The following is a 20,796-nucleotide window of genomic DNA, read 5'->3' on the forward strand; positions in this document are numbered from 1 at the left end:
CTCATTAAATCCTACCCCTCCATCTGGTACTTTTACAATCAGTAACTGTTACATTTGTTCACTTCCTGCTTTCCTAATATAGTTTAAGTTGTTTTTTTTATTTGGGTGTTTGTTTTTTTTTTAATTTAAAAAAAAAAATGAAATTTTTAATTTTTTTAATTTTTACTATTTTTATTTGTACTCCGGTTTCCTCCTACATTCCAATCTGGTACTTTTACAATCAGAAACTGTTACATTTGTTCACTTCCTGCTTTCCTAATATAGTTTAAGTTTTTTTAATGTATTTTTAATTTGTATTTATTATTATAGTAATATATTATTTATTTATTATTATATTAATATATTATTTATTTATTATTATATTAATATATTATTTATTTATTATTAAATTATTATTATAAAAAAGAAAATTTTAATAAAAACAAATGTTTTTTCCCCAAACAGTTGCGTGGAAAATGACAATGAAAAGTCATTCATTGCTGTCCTCCTCCTCCTCCTCCTGGGAACTAAAACCACTAAAGGTGTCCTCTTCAAGTGTCGGAACCGAGCAGTCCCATAATTCCCTCAGCCCACATGCCGCCAGTCTCTCGCCATCTTTTGTTGTCGCCCGAGGCCATTTAGTCCCTCTCGATGCCATTTCACGTCACCCAGATCCACATGCAGACCCGAGCAGGAATAGAGTGAATGATGAGTAGTGATGTGTGGATCCATACTGAAATATCGTACCTCTGATAGCAGATTTTAAAATCAAAATATTGATTGCGTCGTCCCGTTCCTCTTTTCCCGCTCACTCACTCAACATTTTCATGTAGGATGTCTGTGTTTCGGTTAGGTGTTTGACCTGCGGCAGTGCCACAGACAGATGCAGCAGCAGGCAGCGACCGCTCAAGCTGCCGCTGCAGCGCAGGCGGCGGCGGTGGCAGGAAACATACCCGGACCGGGCAGCGTTGGCGGCATCGCACCGGCAGTCAGTGAGTGTTGCCAAGACTTCTTCCTATATTATTCATTAATACACACACACACACACACAAGGTAACGTGTTCCCTCCTCCGACAGGTCTGTCTGCGGCGGCGGGGATCGGCGTGGACGACCTTCGGCGACTATGCATCTTGCGCCTCAGCTTCGTGAAGGGCTGGGGGCCCGATTACCCGAGGCAGAGCATCAAACACACGCCCTGCTGGGTGGAGGTCCACCTGCACCGCGCTTTGCAGCTCCTTGACGAGGTCTTGCATACCATGCCTTTAGCTGATCCGGGGCCTGCTAACTGACGTCTCTGATGCTGGCGTTTGCATCGGGATTCTTTGAATGTGCGCACACACACACACACACACACACACACACATATAGATATTTTTGCTCTCTACCAAATATCCTCTCTAATTGAATTTCCAATGAAAAGTCAAATAGATACTTAATGCTTGTAACAATCAATTTACCCTGCACTATTGACACACACACACACACACACACACCTTATTATGAGCAATAGCAGCCCAAATGTTATTCTACACATCTACACATTTACGCTTCGCCATCAACATGAGCATGGCGTTAAGGCAACAAACCAAATATGATAGGTACAAACGTTATATTGTATTACTGAAACACTGGAACTTATTGTTCAATACATTCCTGAAGAAAAGTAGTACAGCGTTAGGAACCCATTAGAACCCAATTGATGGCAACACTGGGTAATGGTAATTAGTAATGGTAATGGTTTAATTTCATTTGAACATGCATCAGATTACAATTGAATGCATCCCATAATCAGTTCCCAGTTCCACATGTCCAAAAGGAGTAGGAAGAAGCAAAGCTTATTAAATCCTACCCCTCCATCTGGTACTTTTACAATCGGTAACTGTTACATTTGTTCACTTCCTGCTTTCCTAATATAGTATACATTGTTTTTTTTGTTTTATTTTTTTTTAATTTTTAAATTTTTCACATTTTAATTTTTTTTATTTTAATTTTTATTTTTTTTATTTTATTTCCTAATATAGTATAAGTTGTTTTGTTTTTTTTACTATTTTTATTTTTTATTTGTACCCCGGTTTCCTCTCACATTCTAAAAACATGCTATGTTAATTGGTAATGGTTTAATTTCATTTGAACATGCATCAGATTACAATTGAATGCATCCCATAATCAGTTCACAGTTCCACATGTCCAAAAGGAGTAGGAAGAAGCAAAGCTTATTAAATCCTACCCCTCCATCTGGTACTTTTACAATCGGTAACTGTTACATTTGTTCACTTCCTGCTTTCCTAATATAGTATAAGTTTTTTTTTTTTTTTTTTTTTAATTTCCTAATTTTTATTTTTTTTCATTTTATTTCCTAATATAGTATAAGTTGTTGGTTTTTTTTGTAAATTTTTTAATTTTTACGACTATTTTTATTTGTACTCCGGTTTCCTCCCACATTCTAAAAACATGCTAGGTTAATTGGTAATGGTTTAATTTCATTTGAACATGCATCAGATTACAATTGAATGCATCCCATAATCAGTTCCCAGTTCCACATGTCCAAAAGGAGTAGGAAGAAGCAAAGCTTATTAAATCCTACCCCTCCATCTGGTACTTTTACAATCAGTAACTGTTACATTTGTTCACTTCCTGCTTTCCTAATATAGTTTAAGTTGTTTTTTTTTTTATTTTGGGTGTTTTTTGTTTTTTGTAATTTTTTTTATTTTTACTACTATTTTTATTTGTATTCCGGTTTCCTCCCACATTCCAAAAACATGCTATGTTAATTGGTAATGGTAATGGTTTAATTTCATTTGAACATGCATCAGATTACAATTGAATGCATCCCATAATCAGTTCCCAGTTCCACATGTCCAAAAGGAGTAGGAAGAAGCAACGCTTATTAAATCCTACCCCTCCATCTGGGATAGTCACATGACTGTCACATGACCACCACTCCTAAATGACTCCGATAGGGACCTGATGAGTTCAGGTTAGAAGTGGGTTCTAATGGGTTACATTTAGGGATGTCCGATATTGACTTTTGTTGCCCAACAACCGATATGCTCAATTCCCGATACCGGTATCAGCCAATATTATCAGATACCGATATTGCATTTTTATGCTGATATCAGCCTGATCGGTACTGATAATTATCGGACATCTTGAGCTACCTTTGCTATAAACTTCTCATAACAACAAAGTACACACACACACGTTTACAATTGCATACCTCCAGTTAAGGCTGTGTGTTATTTTTCTGTGTGTGTGTGTGTGTGTGTGTGTTTGTGTGTGATTGTGGATGAGGGAAGTCAGTGTTGTCACTTTTGTGCTCGTACCGTGCTTGTCTGGTCACTAAAAACCCAAACTTTATCTTGTCAGCCTTGGTAGTACACTCATATATATATATATATATATATACATATATATGTATATGGTATATTTTTTTGATACCAAAAGAGTAAAAAGCCAAAAACATTTAGCTTTAAAGTGGTGTTGTTGGTCTTGGTAATGAACCAGTGCTACCTTGTATGTAACCAAATGTTTGGTGTCAATCACCAAAGCTGGAATACCTCATACTGTAAGTACTCAGCATAACTTCCAGTTTTTGGGTTTTTTTTTTGACTGTTTTAGTTTTCATCAGGAGACAATTCTCAGTGTGGCTGGAGGAAGCCGAGATAAGTACTTGAGGTTACGCTCCATCAGGGGTGTTCAACGTGCAGCCCGGGGGCCATTTCATCTTGGCATGTTCTATAAGTAATAAGTAATAATACTAACCTTTTGTTATTAATTCATTACAAAAGGTTTGTCAAGAACTGAGTCGTTCAAAAAAAAAGAATCAATGATTCCCATATGAAAAAAAAATTATATTTAGTCCAGACACCAAAAAATATGAACCAAAAGTACCTTTTGTTATTAATTAATTCCAAAAGGTTTGTCAGGAACTGAGTCGTTCAAAAAAAAAGAATCAATGATTCCCATATGAAAAAAAATTATATTTAGTCCAGACACCAAAAAATATGAACCAAAAGTACCTTTTATAGAAAATACAGTAATTCTTTGTCACTTTCAAATTTGCATCTTCACTCTATTATGTTTTTTTTTTTAATATTTTGCAGTTTTGTTGTAGAATATGATAAAAATGTTAGTCAAAATGATGCATATTTAAGCAAATTCCCATAAGAAATCATGTATATTTAGTCCAGACACCCCAAAATATGAACCAAAAGTACCTTTTTATAGAAAATACAGTAATTCTTTGTCATGTTTTTTTATATTTTGCAGTTTTGTGGTTGAATATGATGGAAATGTTAGTCATAATAGGCATATTTAAGCAAATTCCCATAAGAAATCATGTATATTTAGTCCAGACACCCCAAAATATGAACCAAAAGTACCTTTTATAGAAAATACAGTAATCCTGTCACTTTCAAATTTGCATCTTCACTCTATCGTGTTATTTTTTTTAATATTTTGCAGTTTTGTGGTTGAATATGATGAAAATGTTAGTCAAAATGATGCATATTTAATCAAATTCCCATAAGAAATCATGTATATTTAGTCCAGACACCCAAAAATATGAACCAAAAGTACCTTTTATAGAAAATACAGTAATTCTTTGTCATGTATTTTTTAATATTTTGCAGTTTTGTGGTAGAATATGATGAAAATGTTCGTCAAAATGATGCATATTTAAGCAAATTCCCATAAGAAATCATGTATATTTAGTCCAGACACCCTAAAATATGACCCAAAAGTACATTTTATAGAAAATACAGTAATCCTTAGTAACTTTCAAATTTGCATCTTCACTCTATCATATTATTTTTTTAATATTTTTATATTATATTTTTTTCTATATTTTGCAGTTTCATCAGAATATGATGAAAATGTTCGTCAAAATGATGCATTTTTTTAAATGCAAAAATATGAACCAAAAGTACCTTTTATAGAAAACACAGTAATCCTTTGTCATTTTCAAATTTGCATCTTCACTCTATCATGTTTTTTTTAATATTTTGCAGTTTTGTGGTTGAATATGATGAAAATTATAATTAAAATGATGCATTTTTACCTAGATAAAAATAAAATAAATGCCTTTTCAAGCATAACAATGGCTAAATGAGGTATTAAAATAGTTACCAGTCCAGGGTGTACCCCGCCTCTTGCCCGAAGACAGCTGGGATAGGCTCCAGCACCCCCATGACCCTTGTGAGGGTAAGCGGTCAAAAAATGAATATTTCAGAGGAAAATTCAAATATTCAAATAAATTCAAAAATTTAAAAAACAGCAAAAATGTGTTAAAAATAACCGGCTTTTTCACCTACATCATAATGTAAAAATATCCAATTTTCAGTGTTTGGCCCCCGTTGGAAAAAGGTTGAACACCCCCCTTGGGAGTCTGGGAGTTCGAACTCGTTGCAAAGTCCGCTGCTTTTCAAAGATCAGCCCACTAACACGTATGCATATTTGTCATTTGTGCCTTTTTTTATTCTCAAGCATAAACACAGCAACAATAGATTGTTTTTGTTGTCTTCTTCTTCTTGGGAAGACACAGCACGGTTTGGTCCTCACACCCACCTCTGACGCCATCTTGTGGTTCCCTCAGGTATCTGTGTTATCAAAGTGTCCAGCTGTTTCATAGCAGAGCATCCATTGTACCACAATAGTAATATAATTTATTACCTTAGTGTATTTTACAGCGTGGCTGGCTTTCAACCTGTAACGCTTTTTGCCCATGGGTCAGGGAAGCAGACGTGTTTGAAGAAAAAGGCAAACTCCCAGTTTTATTACGTCTGCGTCGCCATTCCGATCACTGCCACGTCACGGAATTGGGTGTATTTTCACTGTGTATTTGTGGAACACTGTTGCTGTCAACTTGCAGTTTGCAACAACTAAAACCAAGCTTCGGCATCATTGTATAACTAATGCTTTAAAGATGTTTGCAAGGATTTTTATATGTATGATCCATAATTAAAGGGAAACAGATCAATGTTTTTTTTTTTCTTGTGCTCGAAATTATTCACATTTAGTCATTTAATTGTATTAGAAATGGATTTGCTTAATGATTATATATCGTTTTTAACATTTTCTTAAGTAAAATATGCAAATTTCGTGGTCAAATACAATAATATAATGTTTAACAAACATGTCTTCCGTGTAAGCGTGACGTCATTATTATTGATAATGTCATATTACGCTTGCAATACTAGCTTCATCCTGAAAGGGTTAAGGGGGCGTGCGTGAGCCTAAAGGCTTCCGTTCGTATTCAATACAAAACGCGAAATAATGATGGTGCATTCACGGCGCCTGGGGAACAGCAAATGGGACGAAGTTGAACATTCATAAAACGGCGCTTGCATCGGATTTTACCGATACCAACAAACTCATCGCAATGAATCTAGATTTCAGCCGTCAATTGCATCCATACACAGTGAATGAGCATCGATGTATCGATCATCGATTATTTTCCACACCTTAATACACACACTACTTGCACTGTATACATGCTACATTTAGCAGAAGTCCAGTTTATACAATGGTCGATTTGAATGAAATTATTTTTTTGTGATGATTCACTGTATAAGTACTGCTAATGTTGTCATTTGTGTTTATTATGCTAGTCCATATTTCATATGAACACAGATTAAAAAAAACTTTAGTTGACTGTAGTTCACGCTTCTTACCACAGGTGGGCAGTAAAGACGTTGAAAAGCTGCTAACGGTCCCTTGTAAGCGTGTGAAGAAGATCCGATCCGAGTATAAAATAGAGCATTAAAATAATTATTACAATTATCATGATTATATAATTATTATTATTAGAGAATTAGAATGTTTATTAACATTATTAGTAGTAGTAATATCATTTGATATCTCTCCGACTCAACCGAACATGAAGTAAGTAAAGTGCCCAGAAGATGGCGTCATTAAACCAAACCGCCATTAAACCAAAAAGAGAAGAAGAAGAAGAACCAGAAAAGAAGAAGGAGGGGGCGACATATTTAAGAAACCATGTAGTGTTTGTGAGTTCACGCACTTTGGAAACTAATGACTTACTCGCTTGTTAACTTAAGCGTGTACGGTTTTAACAGTTAGACGGCTTAAAGTTGACTTCGGCGACCATTTGTGTCAACGACCTGCCAGGATGGACTCATGGCTTCGCTTCAACTCGCAGAGTCAAGCCAAGGAGAGGGTCATTCGGTATTGTATACTCCCACATTTAACATGTTTACTCCGCGATATCACATTACAATAATATATCCTACACGTTCGAGTATAAAGAATAAAGAACGAATAGGTTAACTATATTAGCTCTACCCATGCTAGCACCACTGCTACAGTTAGCAATACTCTACTACGAATACACTTTGAAAACACTTCCGCACTTGAATTACTCTTTTGAGTGCGGAAGTGCGTATTGAGAAACATGGTAAAATGCAGTCAGTATAGTGTCAGTACCCGGATGTTGCACTCGGCAGTCGCCATATTGGTTACGTAGCGGAAATGGAGGGACTGACTTGAATCCATGGTCACTGAGGAACAACCTGTAGCGTTCAGAACTTTTGTACCCCCACAGAAAAGTACACAGTTTATGTTTCAAATGGGACAATTCTGTTAGTGCACTGTGTACTTAGTTCCTGAAGGCACACGTTTCAATGGTGTAGTGCTGTCCCAAATCAGTACTTATCACCGTTCTTACTCCCTACTTCCTTTTAATGGTGAATTTCCTCTATTGGAGTTAGTCCCTCCCCAAGATGCCGTCTATTGGCGGTGGTAAGTGTCAATCAATGTGCCGTTAAACTGCATTTTGCCGTTTTTCGTCACTGTGAGCACACTTAAATACTTAAGTATTGAATAGCCACAGTCATTCATGAGAGTTATGTTTATTGATTGGAGCATTATTAAAAGAAATGAAGGTCATATTTATTAATTATTGAGTGGATTGAAGAGGTGTCATATGTGAGTTTTTTTGATTGACAGGTGAGTGTTGTGCATTCATTCACAGGGCTGCTCAGTACGCCTGCACCCTGCTGGGCTACACGCTGCATAAAGGCGGAGCTGGAGCTCAGCTGAGACAAACTGTCAGTCAACTGGAAGCACACCTGAGCCTGACAAGAAAACGTCAGTCACCCCCCCCCCCCCAGCAACCTTTTATTTGCACATACCAACACAGAAGATGCTGACTCGGTGTGTCTTGTCTCCTACATAGTTCTGCGCCTGGGGAACTCCATGGAGGCCGTGGAAGCCGCCAAGAGGGCCATCCACCTCTCGGACGGCGTGCTGAGGCTCTGCCTCACCATCAGCCATCTTAACCGAGCCATGTACTTCGCCTGCGACAACGTCCTCTGGGCCGGGAAGATGGGCCTCCTCCCCAAAGTGGACCAGCAGAAGTGGAGCCAGAGGTCCTTTAAGTGAGTACACCGTCTTTTTTAACGCGTCACATTTGTTCAACCCTCACCAAAGTGCGGCTTGGGGGCCATTTATGGGCCTTGCGCTTTTTTTCGCGGGTGGGGGGGGACTGCACATTTTAGAAATTTAAACCAAAATGGGACAAATGGAAAACCTTTTTTATCTTCTTTTGAATACGCTTTTCAACATTAGAGCCCTCTAGACATGAAATAGCACCCCTATAGGTACCGTTACACTCAAGCATGTAAGATTACTGACGAGTGACCAGTGTAGAATACTACATATCAATAATGTAATGTAATGCGTCTTCTGAATACGCTTTTCAACATTATTAGAGCCCCGTCGACATGAAATAGCACCCCTATAGGTGCATTTACACCTTGTTTTTTATCTCTGCAGTCTTTTGTATCATTGATGTAAGATTACTGCCACCTAGTGACCAGTGTAGAATACTACATATTAATAATGTAATTTAGTGCGTCTTCTGAATACGCTTTTCAACATTATTAGAGCCCTCTCGACATGAAATAGCACCCCTATAGGTGCCTTTACACATGTTAGCATTGGGGTCCTTGTTTATCTCTGCAGTCTATTGTATCATTGATGTAAGATTACTGCCACCTAGTGACCAGTGTAGAATACTACATATTAATAATGTAATTTAATGCGTTTTCTGAATACGCTTTTCAACATTATTAGAGACCTCTCGACATGAAATAGCACCCCTATAGGTACCTTTACACTCAAACATGTTAGCATTGGGTTCCTTGTTTTTTTCCTCAGCAGTCTATTGTCTCATTGATGTAAGATTACTGACCAGTGTAGAATACTACATATCAATAATGTCTTTGAATGCATCTTCTGAATGCCTTTACTTCATTTAGCCATTTTTTACACTTAAATGCTTAATTTAGGATGATTGGCAGGTCCGTTTTGGTTCATGCGTGGCAAGGAAAAGGAAAGCAACCAACATAACAGGAAGTTTATTCGATTTTTAGGATGTTTTATGTGTGTACTTATTGAAGTATTCCGCTTGTGTGCCGCAGGTACTACTTGTTCGCGCTGATCCTCAACCTGACCCGAGACGTGTACGAGCTCCATCTCCTGGTGGAGCGAGAGGCGCACAACAGAGCGGCCAAGTCTCCTCCCTCGCGTGACCCCAGCCCCACGCTCATCGCCCCCGACCTGTCGTCCCCCTCCTCGCCCGCCGTGGCCGCCTCGCTGGCCCTGCCGTACCTGACGGCGTGGCTGCACAGACGGCTCCACCTGCTGGCCACGGTGTTGCACGGCAACCCGCCGTTGCTGCTGGATCTCCTGAAGAACACGTGCGACGTCTTCATCCCGTTGGACCGCCTGGGGATGTATCCCACCGGGAAAGGATTTGTGGGCGCCTGCGGCCTGGCGTCGTCCACCCTTTCAATCGTCACCCTCCTCCACCCTTGGCTTAAACTCAAGCCGTGAAGACGCCGCAGTGAGCAAAGTAAGTAGAATTAATTAAAAACAAACTTTATTTAAAACACATCAAAATAACAAAAACTGACAATGTAAGCAATCTTTTTGTAACTCCGCACGTTTGTCTTGTGGGTGGGCGTGTCCGGGCGAGAACTCCGGGTTTCGAACGTTAAACTGTGAAAAGAGCAGAACTTTTATAATAAGATGAGAACCAAAGGGACTTAAACCTTAATCCAAGCTCACCGTCACGTCAATCCTGGGTCTCCATGCTGTCGTCTTCTCCGTCTCCTCCCTCCTCCAGGGCTTCGTCCTCCTCTTCCTTCCTCTCCGGGGGCTTCTCGTAGGCCTTCTCCGACGGGGTCACGATGATGCCGTCCCACGTGGACATCTCGGTGGCCAGATCTGCAAAGAATTAACAAATCGCTCCATAAATACCAGGAAGAGAACGTTGGCAATGGTCCCCCCCATCTCCCCCCGCCCTCCCAGGAGGAGTCTCTTACAGCTTGCGTCTCCTTCCAGGCCCAGGATCTTCCTGTAGCCCCCGTGGGACAGCACCCTCACCAGCGTTTGAGCTGTGAAACACACCATGTCCTGCAAAACACACAATAAACACACACACACATGCTGCGTTCAGGAAAGACGGAATGTTGCATTAATGAGATCAATACCACAGGAAGTAGAAAAGCTCCTTGCTAACATCAGAGTCTATATTATGTCTTATTAAGTCCACCATATTGGCTAAAAAGTAGAGTAAATGAGACTATAGGGGTGTTGTTTCATGTCTAGAGGGCTCTAATAAGACTACAAAGCAAATTTGTGTGATTGTTTTGATCAAAATATCGCCATGACACTTTGAAGAGGCTAACGTGAATAACATGGAAGCTAACCTGCTGCTCCAGAGTCATGACGGTGTGCACTCGATAGTTCCCGCTCTCGCACGGGTCGGTGATTCCCACCGAGCCGGGCAGGAAAAGGCCGGCAGCCAGCATCTGAAGACAACGCCTTGACAAAAGATTTCGATGTTAAAACAAAGGACAGCAAAAACGGCGGCGGCGGCGTGCTAGCAGGGACTCACCTGTAGGCCACGTTTAGAGACAGAGGCTGGCGGGATGGATTATTCATGACGGCAGAGTGACCCTGCAACACACACATTATGTCACCGTCGGGTTATGCTACACGTTGGTCCAAAATGGCCGACATCCTGTTTGTATGCTAACATAAGCGCTTGGGAATTTTTTTTGTGCAACATGACATGACAGAAGTCCACCATATTTGGTCATAAAACTAAAACTAAATGTGAGTTTGGGGGTTTAAGGACCCCTCAAATGTCTCACTTTGCATCTGTCAAACTATGGTGAGTTTTCATGCATGTTTAAGCTCCACGAGGAAACACACCGACTACTACTACTACTACTACTACTACTACTACTACTACTACTACTACTACTACTACAACAGTAAACCTCGGATATATCGGAAATTCGCTCACAACGGACAGATAAAAAAGACCCGATTTTTCTGTAATGCATTCCCAATAAAAATTCATTGCATATATCGGATTTTTTATAACGGATTTCGCCTATTTCGGACAAAATCTCCAGTCCCGTTCCAATGCATTTCCATTAAATTTCCCCTCGCATATATCGGATGGCCGCATCGTGGCGCTCCGATTCGCCGAATCGTGACAGGCCGCTATACGACGTCATTTGCAGCGTTTGCAGCGTTGCCTGCGCGTCCAGGTACATTGGAAACATAGTCAAGGAAGTGCCTTTTTATAACGGATAAAATCCCATTTACGCATATACCGGATATAAATCCGATATATGCGTAAAACGGACATTTTCCGCATATATACGCATATAACGGATTTCGCTTATATCGGACAAAACCAGTGGGAACAATTGAATCCGATATATCCGAGGTTTACTGTACTACCACTAATATTTCAATAGGACCTTGACAGCACCATTACTACAATAAATGACAGATTGTGCTTGACCTTATTTGTTGTACTAGGACATGGGCGGGCTATCGGTTTTCAACGTATACCGCAGTACCCAGGACGGCGACTATGTGGAAATACTTTATCTAATGTCCCGTGTTATTCCCGGCAGTCGGAAATGTTGTCTTCGATGTTATAAAACCACAGGCGTATGCTGTGTTGTCACATGTTGGGTATAAATAGCGCCGCTACGGCGAATAAACGTCCGAGTTGCCAACAGTCACATGACCAGGTAAGCTATCTGATAGCGAGTCATGCCTAGCGGTACAGTAAGCATAAGAAAAAGACATGTGGTCTCACCAGGAGGTCTAGGATCCAAGGCGTGAGAGGTTCAAAGCCAGGGAAGCGTAGCCTCAGGTCCTTCAGCAGGCGGATCAATACTTTCACCCTAAATACCAGGAAAATGTTGATCACATTGAGGAGTGGGTGTAATATAGTCTGGATAAAGTGGAAGTGTTTTTTTGCTTACGTGGAATGAGAAGCATTTTCCTCGAACCAGCGGGCGTGGCGGATGGCGGCAAGGGCGCTCTGCAGCACCTTGATGTCCACTGCAGAGAAAACAGCATCAGGTAGTTAGCGTGACGCTATTGTAGCATTTATTTCTGCATGTGCTCGTACAGTGTAGCTCGGGGTCCAGCTTGCGTAGGTTGGGTGGGACGGTGGTGATGAGGATCTTCACTGTTGCATCCGCTGAGCTGATCTCAAAGCCCGTCTCGTTGGTCAGCATGGACAGCACTGACACACACACACACACACACACCATTGTCAGAAGACATGCACAACATTTGGTGTACATGTCCAAACTACAAAAGCACTAAAGAGTCAAAATCCCCCCCCATATTGTAATTTTCACCATAAATATTAGTCCTCCATTTATCTATCTACATATTTACATTCCTTGACCATGAATACATACCATGGGAGGGTCTCAATGACTTAAAGAATGCTAACATTAGCATGTTAACACCGCGCATGGTCAAAAATGCTACAATGCCAATGTTAGCATGCTAACACCAAACATAATAGTGGTGTCTAAGTTCAAGTTCCTATTCATGAAAATTTTTAAAATGCATGTATGATCATGTTAGCATGGCAACACCTAGCATAATGGTGTCTACTTGTGAAAATGGCCAAAAATACTACAATGCCAATGTTAGCATGCTAACACCAAACATGATAGTGGTGTCTCAGTTCAAGTTCCTATTCATGAAAATTTTTAAAATGCATGTATGATCATGTTAGCATGGCAACACCTAGCATAATGGTGTCTACTTGTGAAAATGGCCAAAAATGCTACAATGCCAATGTTAGCATGCTAACACCAAACATAATAGTGGTGTCTAAGTTCAAGTTCCTATTCATGAAATTTTTTAAAATGCATGTATGATCATGTTAGCATGGCAACACCTAGCATAATGGTCTACTTGTGAAAATGGCCAAAAACGCTACAATTTTAGCATGCCAACACCAAGCATTATAGTGGTGTATGTATTAAGTTCCTATTTCATGAAACTTGCAAAAATGCAAGTATGCTCATGTTAGCATGGTAACACCTAGTATAATGGTCTACTTGTGAAAATGGCCAAAAATGTTACAATGCCAATGTTAGCATGCTAACACCAAACATGATAGTAGTGTCTGTTTAAGTTCCTATTCATAAAAATTGCAAAAATGCAAGTATGCTCATGTTAGCATGGTAACACCTAGCATAATGGTGTCTACTTGTGAAAATGGCCAAAAATGCTACAATGCCTATGTTAGCATGCTAACACCAAGTATGACAGTAGTGTCCGTTTAAGTTCCTATTCCTGAAAAATGCAACTATGCTCATGTTAGCATGGCAACACCTAGCATAATAGTCTACTTGTGAAAACAGCCAAAAATACTACAATGCCTATGTTAGCGTGCTAACACCAAACATGATAGGAGCGTCTGTTTAAGTTCCTATACATGAAAAATGCAAGTATGCTCATGTTAGCATGGCAACACCTAGCATAATAGTCTACTTGTGAAAATGGCTAAATAATGCTACAGTGCCAATGTTAGCATGCTAACACCAAAGATAATAGTGTTGTTTATATGAAAATACCCCTAAAGAAATGCTAGTATGCCAATATTAGCATGCCAACACAGAACTTTTAAGTGACTTTGAACACAGATAAACGCAGATAACCTTCATGCTACACTTTGCGCTAGGTCGTAGTCGTTGAGTGGGTACCTTCAGTGGGGTCCTGGGTGCGAAGAGTCTCCACTACTTTGTTTCCCAGAGCAGCGACGGCCTCCACTGAAACACAACATCCTTTAAAAGTTAGTGTGTATTCCAAACATGGAAGTACATCATGTATGAACTTTGTGTGCCACACAGGTTCTCCCTTCCCGATCAAAGATCAACTTTGATTGACACGTTCCTAAAATGCGTTTGTGGTTGGGAAGGCAGGCATGCGGCCGCCATTAACAGACTGCTAAGACTCACATGTGGGAAGAATCTTGAGGATGACCACCAAGTCGGCAACGTTGTGTCCGGTCGTCATGGTGCCCTTCTTGTAGGAGCCCACCTGACGCACCTCCTCAATTTGCTGCCAACGCACATTTGATTATGAGTGACGTCAGTTGATTGACAGCTTGTCAAGAAATCACATATTCACGATTCAACATTCCCAACGAATGCGAGGTACGCTGAAGATATCGCCCGAAATAGGACTCACCACTTCAAAGGTGCCAGGCGCAACGATGAGGTTATCAATGACATTGTTGATCTTGGTCACCAGGGACAAGATGGAGGACTAAAAATGCAGAAGCAAGCCCATTAAAACGAGGTGCCGTCAAAGAAAGTGACTGAATTATGACCAGCATGCATCTGTGCTGACCTGCTCTGAAGGCGTCGGGCTCAGGTCCTGATTTCTCTTCAGCAGACACTCGCTGAACAAACTCTCATCGGGTGCGGGCTTCACTCTGGGGAAGGCCATCTCACACTGAGGAGGACAACAGTCAGTTGATATCATGTCATTCACATTTTTAACTTATCTTTTATACATTTTAAGAAATTTTAGTTTTTGTGTTACTACCCCAACCTTCCATAAGTGGGTCAAAAATGACCCGGTCAGGTTGTTTTTCTTGAAATATCTTTGGAATTAAATTTTTTTAGCATTTCATATTCCAGGTATTCCTCAAAAAACATGTTTTTGATATCATGCCGTTCACATTTTTAACTTACCTTTTAAGAATTTTTTGTGTTACTACCCCAACCTTCCATAAGTGGGTCAAAAATGACCCGGTCAGGTTGTTTTCTTGAAATATCTTTGGAATTAATTTTTTTAATCATTTAATATCTAAGGTATTTCTCAAAAAACATGTTTTTACTATCATGTCGTTCACATTTTTAACTTTCCTTTTATACATTTTAAGAAATTTTTGTTTTTGCGTTACTACCCCAACCTTCCATAAGTGGGTCAAAAATGACCCGGTCAGGTTGTTTTCTTGAAATATCTTTGGAATTAATTTTTTTTATCATTTCATATTCCAGGTATTCCTCAAAAAACATGTTTTTGATATCATGCCGTTCACATTTTTAACTTACCTTTTAAGAAATGTTTGTTTTACTACCCCAACCTTCCATAAGTGGGTCAAAAATGACCCGGTCAGGTTGTTTTCCCTTGAAATATCTTTGGAATTAATTTTTTTAATCATTTCATATTTAAGGTATTTCTCAAAAAACATGTTTTTGATATCATGCCATTCACATTTTTAACTTACCTTTTATACATTTTAAGAAATTTTTGTTTTTGTGTTACTACCCCAACCTTCCATAAGTGGGTCAAAAATGACCTGGTCAGGTTGTTTTCTTGAAATATCTTTGGAATTAATTTTTTTTGATTATTTCATATTTAAATGTATTTCTCAAAAACATGTTTTTGATATCATGCCATTCACATTTTTAACTTTTAGACATTTTAAGAAATTTTAGTTTTTGTGTTACTACCCCAACCTTCCATAAGTGGGTCAAAAATGACCCGGTCAGGTTGTTTTCTTGAAATATCTTTGGAATTAATTTTGTTTTATCATTTCATATTCCAGGTATTCCTCAAAAAACATGTTTTTGATATCATGCCATTCACATTTTTAACTTTTATACATTTTAAGAAATTTTTGTTTTTGTGTTACTACCCCAACCTTCCATAAGTGGGTCAAAAATGACCTGGTCAGGTTGTTTTCTTGAAATATCTTTGGAATAAAAATTTTGTATCATTTCATATTCCAGGTATTCCTCAAAAACATGTTTTTGATATCATGCCATTCACATTTTTAACTTACCTTTTATATATTTTAAGAAATTTTTGTTTTTGTGTTACTACCCCAACCTTCCATAAGTGGGTCAAAAATGACCCGCATGCATTTTCTATGAAATTCAATAGGAACCTTTGATTCTTATTAACTTATCAACTCCTAAATATAATACTAAATATCATACAAGTGATTATTCCTAACCAAAATGGCAAAATTGGCATAAAAAGGCATTGATTCTAGTATGGGTCATTTTTGACCCACTTATGGAAGAGTGTAGGGTCCACAGTCACTCATGCATCTAAGGGTTAAGAAAGCTGGATCCTATTGTGTTCAGTGTTTACATTTCAATAAATATTTGTTATCGTTATTTTTTTCATGTAAATTGAGGGAGCAAAAGCAGTATCGGCCACAAGCAAAATCGGCCATCGGCTAAGGGTGATGGAAAAAATTGGTATCCCTAGTAAAAACTAGGGATTGCATAAGAAAATTATGTGTTTAATAAGAAAATGAGGAAACTCTCAAAGCACACCACCAAAGAATAATGTATGACTGACGTGGTCATTGTGTACTTTCTGCCGTACATACATCAACATAAATACTTTATTTCCACTACATTTTGGCACCAGTTAATTGGAATTTAATGGCAGCGGAACAACAAAACCCTCACATTCAACCACACAACACACACGTTTTACTCACCACATAAAAGTCGAATGGGATGTGTGGAACAAATGGGCGATACCTGAAAAAGGAACAAAATACCTTCTGTTATGATACAAACCATACTGGATGTTAAACAACATACATACTTTTTACCAACACCTACATGTGTTTAACATTTACTAGAGACAGGAAGCCATTTCACGTGGATTCAAGTAGCCCGTGTGACCTGGATGTGTACACACACAAAACTATTTGCATCTCAATTTGCTTAATTTATGATCTTGGTCAATTTATTTTAGTTTTATTTTATTTTTAAAATTTTTATACAGTGACAATACATTCATATTGATAATTGTTTCATGACTAACAATGTCTTTGTAATATTTACACAACATCTGCATCAGATGCATTTATTTTGAAATTCTTATTTCATGGTGCTTTTTTTTGGTCTTATACGGTGCAAAGTGTGCAGCAAAACTGTACTTTGTGACAAAATGTTGGTAATTTCAATAAAACTCCAAATAAAAAAGGAAATGTAATTTTTTTTGTGTATTTGTGTATCTCTGCACCCCTAGATTTGCACACACACAGTGTATTGTTTGTATTTTTGATACTACATATAATTTAGTATGTATATGTATAATACTTAGTAAGTATTTAGTGCATTTTTTATGTTTACATTGTTTTCATACAGCAGGTGCCCATTTTTCATTTTGTACAACAAAAAGGAACCCAAAGCTTAATAAAGGTTGCAGTCATTTATTTACAGCACCAAAACAAAAAATCAGAATATATAAAGTATTGCAAAGTCGCAGTACAAAAAAATACTCGGGAATATAGTAATTACTAAAGCAGTTTGTTCAATGGTCAAGATATTTTGTAACCACTCTTCTGACTCTGGTTCCCTCCGTCTCGTTGCAGTGGGTCAGGTTATGGTTGCACGGTGTGGAAGGCTGCGCTTCCCGGTCCCTTTGTACGGCGCCCTGCACGGCGTCTTCGTCTACGGGCTCCTTCCTGGCCTCGCAGTAGTTGTGGAGAACAAAGCAAGCGTAAATAACAAACGGCAGATCTTTTAGGTTGATGTCCATAGCTCGTTTCAGGGCGGCGAATCTGGCTTTGAGTCGACCAAACGCACGCCGGATGACCGCGCGGGATCGACACAAATGCACCCCGAAGCTCCGCTCTTGGGGCGTGGAGCCGCCGTTTGAATACTCCTTGATCAGGTGAGGCATTAGCGGATAGGCCGAGTCGCCCACCAGAAATACGGATATCGGGTCCTCGTCGTCCACGAGCCGCTTTCTCAAGGCTGGGATCTTGCCGTTTTTAAAAAAGGAGTTTATCTGCGAGTTGGCGAACACTTGCGCGTCGTGCGTGCTGCCAGGCCATTTTATAACGACATCCAGGAAGTAATATTTGTAGTCGCAGACGGCTTGCACGTTTAGGGAATGTTTACCCTTTCTGTTGATGTACTCCGTGGCGTTGGAAGATGGCTGCCTGATTTCAATGTGAGTCCCGTCGATCGCTCCCAAACATTGCGGCATTCCGTGCGCTTGACAAAATCCCGAAACAAGCTCCTCTGCGTCGGGTTCGGTGAAAGGGAGCTTGATGTATTTTGGACCAAGATGGAGAGCAATGGCCTTGCAGGTTTGTCTTACGACAACGGATACGGACTGCCGCGACAGTCCGAAGGAGTTAGCGGTCTTTCCTAGACTTCCCTCGGCACCCAAATAATACAGCGTGCAAGCAACCTTTTTTAAAGGTCCGATCGCTTCTCTCATGTTGGTTGTTTGGCCTTCGATGTGAGGACGGAGTTCTTCACTCAGAGCCAAAAGAGAACCTCTACACATGCGAAAACTGGCTCTCCAGTCATCGTCCGCCACGACGCCATCCACAAAGTTTTCCCACCAGCTGCTAGTTCTTCCGGGTCTCACCCAAAATCGTCTTCTGGTGATTCTTCTTGTCGGACGCCGCGGCGAGCTGGAAAGAATCTGACGCACGTGATTGTATATGCGTCGCTGCTCCAAGCGTAGTTCATAGAGGGCGGCGAGGTTTTGTTGCAATATCGCTAACAGCGACAACTGCAGCACAAATAAAGCTCTGACGTCCGCCATTGCTGCCCCCCTCCCCCTTGCTCTTCTGGTCACGTGACGATGACGGAGGTCGGGGGGAAGTGACGTTGTCGTATTGCCAGTCTACACGGCAACTGCAAGCCGATGTTTTCCAGATTATCCCCACTCTGGAAGCTGTTGTCAAAAAATACCGTTTCAGGTCACCGAGTACGCCGTTCCCGTGGCGATGAGAGGCTGAAACGACAAAATACTTTGCCGTTTTGACCTGGAATCATTTCCGTGTGGACAGGTCCTAAATGTCTCCTGTGTGTATAGGAGGCGACACTAGCCGATGTTATTATAATGATGATTACTATTATGTTATTATTCTTAAAATATAGTTGGGAATCAAGTATGTTGCGTTTGCAGTGACACCCAGTGGCCAGTGTAGTACACTTCATCCATATATTGTATTGCCTTATTAGTATTTTAGTTCATTTATTATAGTATTTATATAGTATTTTTATTTATTATTATTTATTTATTAGTTTTTGAAGGAGCCTGATGTAGCGACGAACGACTGTACTGCATTTTCGCTCAATTTCAAATCAATTTAATTCGGAAATTTCACCCAATAGCCCAGTATCCAGTAAAACCAGTATAACTTTGTGACTGCTGGATAAAACTGGATCAATTGCGGGTGTTGTGACTGAGTTTTAATTTAAAAAAATGTAGTTAAAAAAAAGTGCGATCTCAATTAGCAAATAAATAGCAATAGCAATTAGCAAAGCTGCTATTAGCATATTAGCAAATAGCAGCCAAGCGATTCAACTCACCCCTGGACCAGTCCTCCGCGGGACCCAAAGCGGCCTCCTCGACCCCTGCCGCGGTCCCCCCTGAGCAAAAGAAAAACACAGGAATATGATAATAAAGGCTATGAAATTATATGACATTACCGTAAGATATCAAACGTGTATTCATTCATTCAAGCAGCGCTAGCAAGGTAACACAAAGGCTAACATATTAGCTTTAGCGCCAGCTTCACGTGGCTAATTGTTCAGTGTGAAGTGAAGTGTTCAAATAAAGGTCCGTGTTTATTATTTTCATTATGTGTCGAAAATAAATTAATAATACTTAACTGAAAATTTGAAATTAGCTTCAGGCTATGCTATACTATGCTATGCTAGCCATCATACCGTCTCTGTAGCACTACGTTTGACGAGAACAATAGACGATTTCAAGAAAGAAAATCTTCCTCAGGACGGTTAAAATTCAACAACTACTCTAGGATACAATATCTAACTTACCTCATTGCGTACGACGTTTTGGTAATTAAAGAAAAAATATCACAGGAGAATTAATCAGCGTCTCAAAGGTGCTGTTGCGGCTATCTTCTCTTCCTTGCTTCTGGGGGGGACTTCCTGCTGCTTCTTGCTCTACTTCCGACATCGGAAAGTGAACTGCGGTGGGATCATTACTGCCACTGTCTGGTGGGTCGTGGTAGTACACCATCCGCAATTGCTTAAAACACTTAAAAATTTATAATAAAAGTAATACAATCTATTTGATTTTTTGACCAGTAAGTAATTTTAATGCATAATGTCTTTTATTGCAGATATTTTAACATTTAACAGCCTTCTTAGTTTCTCGCATCCAACTAAAAAGGAGGCAAAACAGGCATTTTTCCTCATTTGTGTAAATAAAATAATTGCCGTAAGTGCTATATAAATAAAAATGACTTGGCTGTTCATTATTGTTTGTGTATTTTGCAACACAGAGAGGCTGATGAAAGTCAAAGTTATCTTCTGCATCACACATGATGCACTTCACATGAGTGAAGTTTTGTGTAGAATTGAACCCCTCCGTGGTGCTAAGACAGAAGTCAAAAATAATAAAAATAAATAACAATTTGGAGTCGGCAATTAACCTGGCATGTTTTTGGAATGTGGGAGGAAACCAGAGTACCAGGAGAAA

The 20,796-nt window shown here is 39.5% G+C and overlaps 3 protein-coding genes across 7 annotated transcripts in view; 2 read left to right on the plus strand and 1 right to left on the minus strand.

Annotated features, from left to right (window-relative positions):
* The window catches only part of smad10a (SMAD family member 10a), a 32,096-nt gene extending 26,129 nt beyond the window's left edge, over positions 1 to 5,967 (plus strand). For all 4 annotated transcript variants that reach the window (XM_058047000.1, XM_058046997.1, XM_058046999.1 and 1 more), the window contains exons 12-13: positions 833 to 971; positions 1,057 to 5,967. In XM_058047000.1, the coding sequence (XP_057902983.1) occupies positions 833 to 971; positions 1,057 to 1,268 (351 nt within the window). In that variant the 3' untranslated portion in view covers positions 1,269 to 5,967. The remainder of the gene's footprint in view (positions 1 to 832; positions 972 to 1,056) is intronic.
* A 971-nt stretch (positions 5,968 to 6,938) lies between these two features.
* pex11b (peroxisomal biogenesis factor 11 beta) lies at positions 6,939 to 17,244 on the plus strand. The gene is made up of 6 exons (XM_058047326.1): positions 6,939 to 6,986; positions 7,056 to 7,164; positions 7,970 to 8,085; positions 8,174 to 8,375; positions 9,420 to 9,853; positions 10,127 to 17,244. Exons 2-5 carry the CDS (start codon positions 7,109 to 7,111, stop codon positions 9,832 to 9,834), a joined length of 789 nt encoding a protein of 262 aa, XP_057903309.1. The 5' UTR covers positions 6,939 to 6,986; positions 7,056 to 7,108; the 3' UTR covers positions 9,835 to 9,853; positions 10,127 to 17,244.
* ilf2 (interleukin enhancer binding factor 2) lies at positions 9,863 to 20,265 on the minus strand. Of its 2 annotated transcripts, XM_058047325.1 has the most exons (15): positions 20,130 to 20,265; positions 19,659 to 19,718; positions 16,811 to 16,853; positions 14,695 to 14,799; positions 14,533 to 14,610; positions 14,301 to 14,403; positions 14,046 to 14,111; positions 12,446 to 12,562; positions 12,297 to 12,375; positions 12,128 to 12,215; positions 10,901 to 10,962; positions 10,713 to 10,827; positions 10,326 to 10,416; positions 10,069 to 10,227; positions 9,863 to 9,999 (listed from the first exon to the last, which is right to left on the minus strand). In XM_058047325.1, the coding sequence occupies exons 1-14, from the start codon at positions 20,132 to 20,134 to the stop codon at positions 10,076 to 10,078; spliced, it is 1,164 nt and encodes a 387-aa protein (XP_057903308.1). In that variant the 5' UTR covers positions 20,135 to 20,265; the 3' UTR covers positions 9,863 to 9,999; positions 10,069 to 10,075. The 2 variants fall into 2 exon arrangements, with proteins under 2 accessions (XP_057903308.1, XP_057903307.1); XM_058047324.1 differs by lacking the exons at positions 9,863 to 9,999; positions 10,069 to 10,227; positions 10,326 to 10,416; ... (8 more) ...; positions 14,695 to 14,799; positions 16,811 to 16,853 and adding an exon at positions 17,529 to 19,077 and having other exon boundaries at positions 20,130 to 20,218.
* Between the last annotated feature and the right edge of the window lie 531 nt (positions 20,266 to 20,796).

Source organism: Doryrhamphus excisus, chromosome 14 (genome assembly GCF_030265055.1).
Source record: "Doryrhamphus excisus isolate RoL2022-K1 chromosome 14, RoL_Dexc_1.0, whole genome shotgun sequence".
NCBI lineage: Eukaryota > Metazoa > Chordata > Actinopteri > Syngnathiformes > Syngnathidae > Doryrhamphus > Doryrhamphus excisus.